Below are 12,100 nucleotides of genomic sequence, written 5' to 3' on the forward strand. Positions count from 1 at the left end.
AAAAAATCTGTCCACATGCACTCAGACTATCAGAATGCTGGACAGCTATCAAATCCTATGATCTATTAGTATTGTTACTTTATACACCAGAATGGCAGCCAATTTGTAAAAAGAAAGACCTCAAGAACAGAATTCTGGCATGGGATTTGAATGAACATTCTGAAGATTTAGAAGTAAGATCTAACATTTACATAAGCTTGTACTTGGCATGTCAGACTACACTGAGAATTCTGAACCACAATGCAGTTTCTTTCAGGTCAAATGTGTCTCCAGAGACGTGGAGGGGATAGAAATGGAGAACAGTTCAGGTTTTCTGTTCCTGTCTGAATTCTTTCATTATACTTATTTCTATGCAATAATCTTCATGTATCTCTCAGCTCTGTACAGTATGTTAATTTAGCCTCATGGCAAAGCCTTCAGACAAACCATTCACTGTTCCCGTAAGTGTCCCTGCTTGGATCTCAGCTTTGCTTTATTCTCCATAATTGGTTTTTCTTCACACTACTGTCTTTATATGTCTTGCACAATATTTTTCATTCTCTCAATATTGATTATTTCTGACTCCTTTCCTCACTGATTCTAATTTTATTAGTCCTCATTAACATATGTAGAAAAACCATTTCTGCCATATGAAGGACCAATGACAAAGGGGCTTTGTCTAAAAATGAAAGCCAAACTTCTTGTGTGCGAACTTACGAAATACTTCATTACACAAAAGATGCTAGGCATTTGGAGTTCTTCTGCAAACAGTAATTGAAAGGAGTTTAATTGTCCATTTCAAATGTAAGTTTAATCAATTTCTGTTACTCAAAGACATTAACAGAAATAGGACAAAGACATGTCTAACAAAAGGAGCTGCAGATGAGCCATGATCTCAATAATCATGGAACTGGCTCAAGAGGTTAAATGACCTCTCCCTGTTCTTATATTTCTAACTTGTCACCTCAATCTATGGGCCTTCCATTATCTCAGTTTGTCTCTCATGTGCTTCTCTCTAAATGTATTTCCTTGATGTAAAATACTGCGCAACTATAAATGTTAATCATTATAGATTTGGGTTAATCAAAGATGTCAAAAAACAAGTGCAGAATGTTATTTCTATCAACGAGAACTTTGTCTCATCCTCTCAAAGGCTAAACCGAGAATTAGATACTGCAATACAAGCACTGCACTGAAGGTGGCACTACTACATTTTTTACAAACGTGGATACTAGAAAAGCAAAACAGAATTAGCGAATATGGGAAACATATAGGAAATCGATCTGTGTGTAACTGAGGACAGGTTAATCTCTCAAATCTAATGACAGCTCATATCTGAATCATTAAAGTGTTTTCTTTCTTTACCATTATATATCAGGTTTGCAATGTTACCTTTGCTGACGCTCCCATTAATGTAAAATAGAAGAACCATGGCTTTAAATATATGGTAATGGAATAATACCCTTGAGTTTACATGTGCTGATGCATCACTGACTTCAAATGAAACTACAGGGAGGGTTTTACATTATACATTACATAAAGGCTCTAGTCCAATAGCACCTGTCTACTTATTCCTACAAATGTGAAGTTTGAAAATGCGCTAGTTTATACAATACTATATTCTTCTTATCGCTCCTGAATGCTGTAATTCTTGCTAGTTATGTCTGAATGCCAGCACACCATGAATTAAAACAAAAATCAGGAACTTCTGTTACTCAGATGATATAATTTTGAAGTAAGTAATGTTGGAAAGAGGTTTGGCTATCTAATAGAAAACAGATTTCGAATAAGGGAGGCATTTTCAGGATGACAGCCAGGGATCAATGTTCAGGCCACAATTACTGATTACATATATTAATAACTTAGATGAGAAAAGTAAATGTACTATTGTCAGGTTTGCAGATGACACAGAAATAGGTGGGAAGTGAAGTAATGTGGTTGACATAAAGAGGCTGCAGAGGGATATAGACAGGTTAAGTGATGATTTTAAAACTTAGCAGATGGAACATAATGTGGGGAAAATGTGAGGTTATGCACTTTTATAGGCAGAACAGAGGAGCTGCTTAGTATTTAAATTGAGAAAAGAATGCAGAAAGTTATAAAACAGAGGAATGTATTGTTCTGTGAGAAAGTGAAATGGAGAGCCTACAGGAATACAAGTGGTCCTATGTCCCAGTAAACAGTGGGCCTTCTCATTTTTGAGCTTTGTCATCTGCCACCCATCACTACCATAGCAGGTCCATCTGAGACTATGTTTGCCACCAACAAGACAAGGCAGTTGGTTTTTGCAGGTTCAAGCTAGAATTGTGGGTTCAGGCAAAATTCACCACACCTCATACCCATTTCTCTGTAGAAAATCCAGACCTGCATATTGAAGTCAGCCGACAGTGACAGAACTGCAACAATTAATATTGTGTTGCCAAAATGGGAGCAATGGTCTATTGGTATTATCACTAGACTGTTAACCTAGAAACCTAGATAATGTTCTGGGTACCCGGGTTTGAATCTTGCCATGGCAAATGGTGGAATGTGAATTCAATAAAAATCTAGAATTAAGAGTCTAATGATGACCATGAATCCATTGCCAATACAATCCATTGTATCAGGAAAAATCCATCTGGTTCACTGGCTAATTCTTAACTGCCCTCTGGGCAATTACATATAGGCAATGAATGCTGATCTAGTCAGTGATGCCCTTATTCCATGAATGAATGAATGAATGAAGAAAAATATAAAACACAATGAATCGCTATTGCACCTGATCGCTGTCTAATTACTGCCTATTCAAAGTGTTAGGTGTAAGATGAAGAGGTTAAAAAGGCCCTAATTTGATACTTCAAAGTGATAATGTTTGTTGATACTCATGATGTAGCTCAATAGAATAAAATACAGAGGAATTTCTGTGAGGAGACATGCGGAAGTTGTGGAGGAGAAATTGAAGGGACAGGTATTATACGAGGACCCAGTTTCGGGAATAAGTTGATACCCTTGAAACTATCAACTGCTTTTGGAGAGGAACAAAGAAAAATTGCATGAAAAGCAGTTTCACAGAGTGTAAACAATAATGCAACATTACTGGTAGAGAGATCCTTATTGGTATTGTGGAAGCTGAAGATTCATGACCATTCTATGAACCTCTAATTTCATCTTTGTCAGGAGTCCAGCACAATGGCTAGAAGATAGATCGGGATCCATTGTAGCTGAGTTATTGTTGAGGCTTCCTGAATGTCCTTTTGGAGATCAAACATTCATTCAGTTTTCACAAGGCCATTGCAAGGGAGACAGCTCACATGAGCACAATCTCTAAGCATCATAGTTTCTATGGTCTATCATAGGCTCACCCAAGGACCCAATGCATGGTGGTGCACCTAGAGCAATCAGGCTCAAAAATGTCATGATGATGAACTACTTATAGAGATGTCAGACTTTTAATTCTAACATATATTCTTTTTTAGAAAAGGAGCTGCTACAGGCAAGAAATAACTGTGAATGCAAATATAGTGACTGCCTGGCAGAGTCCTGTATGGGCCCATGGAATGTCACACCTGTATGTTGCCAGCTATATCTCAACATAGAAAGATGAAGAGATAATGGAGATAATGGAGGTCTGACTATTCACTACGCCTATCCTACAAACATGTTTTACCCTTCCAGGGATATACAACACAGCATTAAACACTGACTGCAACTTCTGTTCTGTGTATATTAGTTCTGACATACCAGTATGCAGACTAGTGAGCTCAAAAGATCACAGTTTGAGAATTCTCAAACACTCCTGTAGTACAGGTAAAGAAATGGAAAAACAAACATTTATCTGGCTCATTTTGGTGCTGCCAGCCAGCCAAAAGGAACAAACAACTGCAGAAGCCAGCAATCTGAAACAAAACCAGAAATTTGCTGCAGAAACTTAGCAGGTCTGGCAGCATCTGTGGAGAGAAAGCAGAGTTAACATTTTAGAACTGGAGAGGGCCCTTGATTAATAAATTAACATGGTCTGGAGAAAGGCATCCATAAGGGAATGGATTCTTTAAAATTAATCTTATTGTCACCAAGCAAAGGAATGGGTGAATAATGAAGGAGAGCTTATTTAACCCCTGTGCCTGGGAGTTTTAACGATTTGGGATATGCTGTCTGGAATCATAACAAATTGAAGAACCTCAGCCAGGGAATGGATGCAAGAGTAGGTCAAATTGACTGTAGTTGCTCTTATTCCTTAAGTTACTATTCCCTACACTGGGAAGCCAACTGACAGTTAGCAGGCCCATAATGCTTCTCTTACAAATCTTTTGACCCTTTAGTCGACCAATGTGTTCCAAAGTTTTACAAATGATCTTTTATTCTTCTAGGTATTACTCTACATTGCTATTCACCAAGAAGAAAAACATAGTGAGATTAAGGACAGGTAGATGGATATTCCAGACCATACCATTTTAAAGAAGGTGGAGGTGTTGGGTGTCTTGAAAAATATCAAGGTTGATAAGTCCCCAAGCCCTGATGGGATTTATCCCAGAATACTGAAGGTGGCAAAGGCAGATATTGCTGGAGACTTGACAGGGATCTCGGTGTCCTTCTTAGCCTGGCAAGGTTCCAAAAGACTGGAGACTAGTCAATGTTGTTGCTTTATTTAAGAGCAACAGGGACAATCCAGGAATGTATAGGCCAGTGAGAAGGTTCTTTGGAACAGTATTTACTCATACCTGGAAAAGAATGGACTTATTGTGGTAGTCAACATGGGTTTGTGTTGGGGTTTCTTTTCTCAAATTTGGTCGAGTTTTTTTAGGAATGACAAAGGTCGGGTAGTGGATGTTGTCAACATGAACTTCAATAAAGGATTGACTTCTTTGTAGACTGGTCCAGAAGATTAAGTCATATGGGATGCACAGATGGATGCAAAATTTGCTTGATCATAGAAGAGAAAGGATAGTTGAGGAGGGGTGTTTTTTTAAACTGGATGTCTGGGAGCTGTGGTGTTCTGCAAGGATTCATGTCTGTGCTAGGACCTCTGATATTTGTAATATAGATGCTTTGGACAAAAAATGCAGGTTACCTGATTCATAAGTTTGCAGAATTAGCACCACTGTTGTTAGTGAGGAAGGTTATCGAAGAATATAGATCAGTTGAAAAATTGGGCATAGAAATGGCAGATGGAATTTAATCCAGACAAAAGTTTTGGGAGGTCAAGTGCAAGAGAAAGGTATACTGTAAATGGCAGGATCCTTAGGAGCATTGATATGCACAGGGATGTTGGGGTGTCAGAGTGACAGAAGTGGATCAGGTGGCAAGCAAGGCTTACAGCCATGCTTGCCCTCATCAATTGGACATTCAGTATAAAAGTTGGCAAGTCATGTTGCAGCTGTATAAAATTTTCGTTAGGAATCATTTGAAGTATTATGTGAAGTTCAGGTCCTCATTCTCCAGGAAGGACGTGGAGGTTTGGAGAGGGTGTAAATGAGGCTTACCAGGACTGGATTGGAGTGTATTAACTGTAAGAAGAGGTTGGACAAATTTGAATTGTTTTTGCTAGAGTTCCAGAGGTTGAGGGGCTACTTGATAGAAGTATATAAAATTGGAGAGAGACATGGAATGGGGTGGGCAGTCAGAGTCTTTCTTTTCCCCCCCCATGGTGGAAATGTCAAATACTAGGGGACATAGGTGTAAGGTTGGAGGGGGAAAGTTGAAAGGAGATGTGCGAGGAAAGATTTTTTTTTTTTTTACACAGAGGGGTAGGTTCCTGGACCGTGTTGCCAGGGGAGGTGCTCAAAGCAAATACAATAGCCATATTGAACAGGCATTTGGCCAGAAACATGAACAGACAGGGAATAGAGGGATATGGACCACGTGCAGCCAGGTGGAATTAGTTTAACATGACATCATTGTGGGTCAGAGTACCTGTTCCTGTACTATACTGTTCTATGACCTGGACACCACTGCCTGCTACTGCATTCCCATCCAGGAGTCTTTCCAGCAATCTCTGGCCCCTGTGATGGACCAGTAAATTTCATGGCAGACTCTATGGTCACAACGGCCAGAGATTTAAGATGATTCCACATACTCAAAGCTTCATGGACATCAGTATCTGGTAAGGCTGTTTGGCAGTGTTAAGAGACTCCTGAGAGCATGTTAGTGTTTTTCAAGGAGTGTCTATATAAAAAAAAGTGCCAATTTTAAAAGTTTGAGAATTGTCTCTGAGGTTTATCTCTAACAATCAGCCAATGTTATCAGAATTCCTGCTAGAAATAGGATTGAACATTACGTTGAGGCACAATGCAGCAGAGACTCACATACTGGACAGGAATTGTGGAGGAGCAGTTCAAATAAAGGGCATCCATTTGTCACTTCATTCCCTCTGCTCGTTTTGACACACTGCAATAGCACTTGATTCTATCCTGAGTAAGGCAGGCGAATCCATCAGGAAAGAAATGTGCTCTCCTGAACTCCAGAAGGGAAATCTAGGCCGGAGCCTCTGATGGAGAGAGCTGAGCACTCAACACAGATCACAAAGATGTCAGACTCCAGCTGGGAGTTAAAGTTATTCCTTATGCAGCTCATTCCCCTTCTCAGACTTGAATTATTCCAGCTGTGGTAGAGCCAAGTCAGCAGCTGTTATGGAAATCTTAATACCAGATTGATCTCTCTTCCCAACTGCATGTAGCTTTGCACTGTCAGCAGTAACAATATATATTCATTACACAGCAGTAAATTACTGGAAATTAATTAACATGTGCAACCATACATCCCATGTCTGTCTCTGAATTTCCAACTACAGCAGAGTGCAGATGTCAATGTTTGAGAGAAAGACAAGCTGTGTAGGTGATGCCAGGGGAACCTGTACCCATTTCTTAGGCACCAACACAAATCCAGTGGCTTCAGAACCAAATTTCTCAATTACTTCACCACCAAATCATTTGCTGCACAATGAACATTGATTCTCCATGCAGTATGCATTCTTAAATACACGATACGATCATTCCCTTAGTTTTGCAGTTGGCATCTTGCAGAAAATCGGGTCTAGTTTTCTCACCTGGACCTGGTCCATGCCTCACCCAGTGACTCCCACAGCTTCACCTCCTTTGCATGGAGGTGGCCTCTGAGAAATTCTGTTGCATCTTTGGAAAGCAGCGGGCTTATGATGGTCCTGGGTATGTCTGGACCTCCGATGGCCTGAACAACCTACCCAATACAACACCACATAGGAATCAAAATCAAAACAAAGGTGTAAAAGGACAAACTCATTGCCAATGTATTGCTATCAAATTGTCTGATTCATAACAAGGTCAGGCAGATTGAAATGGAGGGGTGTGAACATGGAGTTTTTCAGATAGCTTAAAGGACCTTTCCTGGTCTAAAAACAGTGTTTTCCAGGCACTTAGGTGTTTATCCTTCACACCTCACTTCAACTGTCAAGTTTCTTGAGGTTTCTTGCAGCAACAAACTAAAAAGTAACATTAAAATGGAGCCACACAACTTCTTTAAAATATTTTGGTCATCAACCCAACACTGAAGAGCATAATATTTGTTCATCCTTGAGCAGCCTTTGTTTAAACTGTTATGTGGACAGGTTGGGTTTTTAAATTTTTAAATGCCCTTTTGCTCAGGGGAACGGTGGAGGAGGATGAGGTGCAGGAGAAAGCATTCTCCTGATGTTTAAAATTTTATAAATTTTCTACCAAATCTAATTTCACCAAATTACCTAAGACAACAACCTTTGCCCATTTGTTCCTCCTTCATTTCGGAGATGGATTTTTCAATGGATGTTAACCTGTTCTGAACACAAATGTTTCAGCTAATCTAAAGCTCAGGCTTTCAAACGTGACAATAGCATATGCACCTTGCCTCATTTATACATTAGTATTTAGAACAAGTGTTACGGACCAGGCCAGACCCCCTCAAAATATTTTAGTAAGGTAGTCTAGACTCTAACTACTACTTATTTTAAAGGCAAATGAGAAGTGCTGTGTTCCAGATGCGATGTGACTGGGCAAAGTAGTCGATGTTAAGCAAAACACAAATTATTTGAACACTATGTATAAATAAAAAAGGAGGAATTTAGAATAACTTAACTCTCTTGGAAAATGTAACAGAATGATAGATACAGCAACTATTGCTAATTAACTCTTCCAACATAGTAACATCCCATGTATAAATGTCTTAGCAAAAAGGCAAATTAGAAAAATAGATTTGTCTCACAGGTAACCCAACAGCAGAGAGAAACCCCATCTTCTAGCTATAACAGAGAGGGAAAAGATAGCTTCTACTTCTACAAAACCTCAGCACCTTCTGCCTTGTTGAGACGCCAACAGCAACCATTAAAGCTAACCCTAAAAACTTTTTTAAAAAAACTTAGAAACCCTGGTCTGTGAGCTGGCCATGTCCAACCAAGCTGCTTCTATTGTTCCAACATTTAAAAAATGACAAGGCCTCACAAGCTGTTTACTTTCCAAGTAGACAGCTCGGTGCCGCTGACTTAAAACCTCTCTTTAGAACAAAACAGGACAAAATACACCTCTTAAAGCCACAGCATCATCACAAGGATGTTGTTGCTAGTGACTGTCAGATGACGAACATCTCCCCAAAGGTTCTCACTCCACAGTTTGCCCAACAGTAAATCTACAAGTTGCCCTCTCCTCATTGTAATGTGTTACCTTACCAAATCAAGTGGTCCAAATAGGAAGTGAAGCAGTTCCACTGCAGTTGGATTTTGAATGTGCCTTTTTAGTTTAGCCTAGAAACAACAACGATGTAGATTACTGAGTGCTCGTCAATCCAAAGAATTAGTAACCATTGGCAAACAATTTTCTAGTCAAGACATGCCATTGATTACAATATTATTAAGGCATATTAATAAGCTACAGTATAATATCAACAAACAATATTGTCAATATTTGTTGCTTTCTTATCCTGATAGCAGCTAAATGTTGTGGACTATTAGGAGTTGTACTCATGTGTTTCCAATTTATTTCCACAAAATTGATATTCAGGCAGTGACATAAACTAACAAACAGTTTTAAGAGAGGAACAGAAGTAGACTATTCAGTACCTGGCACATGTTCTGCATTCAATGAGATCATGAAACCTAATTTCTGTACTTGTGGCATTTCCTTTAGCATCTTTGGATTACAGAAATCCATTAATCTCAAGTATTAAATTAAAATGTATCTATAATCAGTTCTACATAGAAGAAAGGTCCATCCTTTACTATTCCTTGTGCATAGGGGCACTGACAGATAGTTTTTAAATTGACTAAATCTACCAGATCAGAATACTCAAAAACTTAAAAATCAACTTGTCCTACAGATGTGATGAAATAAGGGTTCAATTAAGTCCAATCATAACACTCCCACATTTGGTGCTTCCTGGGGAATGGAATCATATTCTTGGTTTGTATCTGCCTCACCTTACCAAATGTTTGCTCAGGTGGGATACCTGGCTTCAAGCCCCAGCTACTCCAGTGCTGTATAATCACATCACTGAACAGGTTGATTCGAAAATATCTACACACAGGACAGTGGAAATGAAGGTTGTGAAGCCATGACTTGTTCATTAGGCTCAGTTTGTCAGAATGAGAGATTGAATACATGGTAAAGACACAAATATATGGTCATGTTATGCCTCAGCATTATGATATAGGGTAAGCAGACAAGTATTTTTAAACAATTCTAACAATAATAGAATTCAGAATTCCATTTGCTTTGTTGATTACTGAGGGGGACAGGCAACTCTACTTGAATGGCCATGCTCAAGTATGTTACTGGTATTTAGATTTACAGCCTATCACACAAATGTAAAAGTACTGTTGCAGATCAGATACCCTGTGTAGAAACTGCTCACTATTAATTTCCAATTAAGATCAAAATCAGGCTGTTTTCTAAACTGGTGAATAACATGCAACAGCACTAATTGGATCCCACTAATTGTCAAGCCACTAACAATCAGGTTACATTTTCAGAAAAGCACACTGTTGAGAAAGACTGACCAGCCTAATGTACAAGCCATGCCTTCACAACCTTTTTTCCCCCCATTATCCTGTGTGTAGATATTTTCGAATCAACCTGTTCAGTGATGTGATTATACAGGTCTGGAGTAGTTGGGGCTTGAAGCCAGGTATGCGACCTCAAGAAAAATTAATTAAATATTGCCTCATATATTATAATGATCCCCATGCCACCCAGTTGAGTTCTTACCAAAAGATTCAAGGTCAGCTTGATCTTTTGCAAACAGTCAGTGAATTCCGCTGGCAATGGTGGCTTTGCTCTCAGAGTAAGCATACCCTCTGTGAAATAGTGAAGGAGAGAAAAATGACATGCAAAAGTTCACTGATTTGGTACTACTCATAGTTACTTTATGTCATGTACATGGCAAGTGCATTATAATGATAACTCTGGTACATACATCACAAGAATTAAAACAGGTCACTCATACAGGAAATGCTTTACAATTTTATTTTTTTGGTAACAGGCAGCTTTTTCCAATAGGACTTTGTAAAATGAAAATACAAAGAACAGAACAAATGAGGACGGAAATGTGGAATGAAGAAACAAAAAGAGGAAATTTGGATTGATAAAGTGGCATAAGTGAGGAGCAAATAGGAGGAAAGAGGAGTGAGAATGAAAAAAACAGAAGAAAGTAGGAGAATATAAGGTGAGAGGCAAGAGAAGCAGTTTCATACCTGCTGGTGCCTTTTTCTTATTCTTCTTTGATTTTTTTCTTTGGTTCAATTGACTGTATGCTTCTGCAGCCTTTTGAAGTTTGGCTACAAAGAACTCAATGTCATCCAGTGTGCAATTTAGAATTTGCTGTTGAAAAAAAAAAGTTTAGCATGATGACTTTAGTGACATTGACAAGGACTAAATCATAGTGCAGGTAAATATGGACTGATCATTAAAAGGAGGAAGATCACTGTAACAGGTTAAGAACTATCCTTTAGAACACTGCAGTTATGATCGAGAGTATTTGTTTTGATGTGTGCGACAACTTTATTATGTGCACAACCCTTTTAAATTCTTTCCCACATCTGTGAACATGCTGTTATTTATAAAAGGAGAAAGTGAGGGCTTCAGATACTGGAGAGTCAGAGTTGAAAAGTGTGGTCTGTAATAGCACAGCAGGTCAGGCAGCATCCGAAGTGCAGGAGAGTCGACGTTTTGGACGTACGACCTTCATCAGGAATGTGAAGAGGAAGGGGCTCGAGAGATAAATAGGGGGATTGGGAATGGGGCTGGGCAGAAGGTAGGTGGGAAGGCGATAGGTAGATGCAGGTGGGAGGTGATTGTAATAGGTCAATGGGGAGGGTGGAACGGGTAGGTGGAAAGGAAGATGGACAGGTTGGTCAGGTCAAGAGTGCAATGCTGAGTTGGAGGGTTGGATCTGGGAGGAGGTGGGGGTAGGGGAGATTTGGAAATGGGTGAAGTCAATGTTGAGGTCGTGTGGTTGAAGAGTCCCAAGGCAGAAGATGAGGCGTTCTTCCTCCGGTCATCAGGTGGCTTTGATTTGGCGGTGGAGGTGGCCCTGAATTTGTACATCCTCATGGGAGTGGGAGAGGGAGTTGACGTGGTCGGCCACAGGGCGGTGGGATTGATAAATTGATAAATTCTTGATCTCGCAAGGAATTAAGGGCAATGGGGAGAGTGTGGGTAAGTGGAGTTGAAATGCCCATCAGCCATGATTAAATGGTGAATGGCCTTACTTCCACTCCTATGTCCTATGGTCGGTTGATACATGTGGACCTGGAGATGTTCCCTGAAATGCTCTGTGAGTTGGCAACCTGTCTCCCTGCTGTACAGGAGACTACATTGAGAGTAATGGATATGGTAAATTAGGTGGGTGGATGTGCAGGAAAATCTCTGATAAATTGATAAAGGATCTTTTGGGGCCTTGGATGGAGGTGAGGAGGGAGGTGAGGGTGCAGGTTTTACACCATGTGCAGCAGCAGAGGAAGATGCCGAGGGTGGATTGGTGGGGAGTGTGGACCAAACGAGGGAGTCGCGGAATGCGGATGGGGTGGGGAGGGAAATATATTTTTGATGGTGGGATCTTATTGTAGGTGGCAGAAATAGTGGAGGATGACATGTTGTATCTGGGTGGAAGGTGAGGAGGGATGGGGTCGAGGGCAGAGTTGCAAGAA

General features: G+C 39.9%; 1 protein-coding gene across 3 annotated transcripts in view; it reads right to left on the bottom strand.

The window, feature by feature from the left end:
• The window catches only part of eps8l2 (EPS8 signaling adaptor L2), a 178,622-nt gene that overhangs the window by 32,823 nt on the left and 133,699 nt on the right, over positions 1–12,100 (bottom strand). For all 3 annotated transcript variants that reach the window (XM_087996608.1, XM_087996610.1, XM_087996609.1), the window contains exons 10-13: positions 10,646–10,772; positions 10,161–10,249; positions 8,627–8,701; positions 7,001–7,149 (exon numbers count right to left, since the gene is read on the bottom strand). In XM_087996608.1, coding sequence (XP_087852734.1) covers positions 7,001–7,149; positions 8,627–8,701; positions 10,161–10,249; positions 10,646–10,772 — 440 coding nt within the window. The remainder of the gene's footprint in view (positions 1–7,000; positions 7,150–8,626; positions 8,702–10,160; positions 10,250–10,645; positions 10,773–12,100) is intronic.

This window comes from Chiloscyllium plagiosum, unplaced genomic scaffold (assembly GCF_037043375.1).
Source record: "Chiloscyllium plagiosum isolate Xiang-an unplaced genomic scaffold, Cpla_swu_hap1 HiC_scaffold_18, whole genome shotgun sequence".
Lineage (NCBI taxonomy): Eukaryota > Metazoa > Chordata > Chondrichthyes > Orectolobiformes > Hemiscylliidae > Chiloscyllium > Chiloscyllium plagiosum.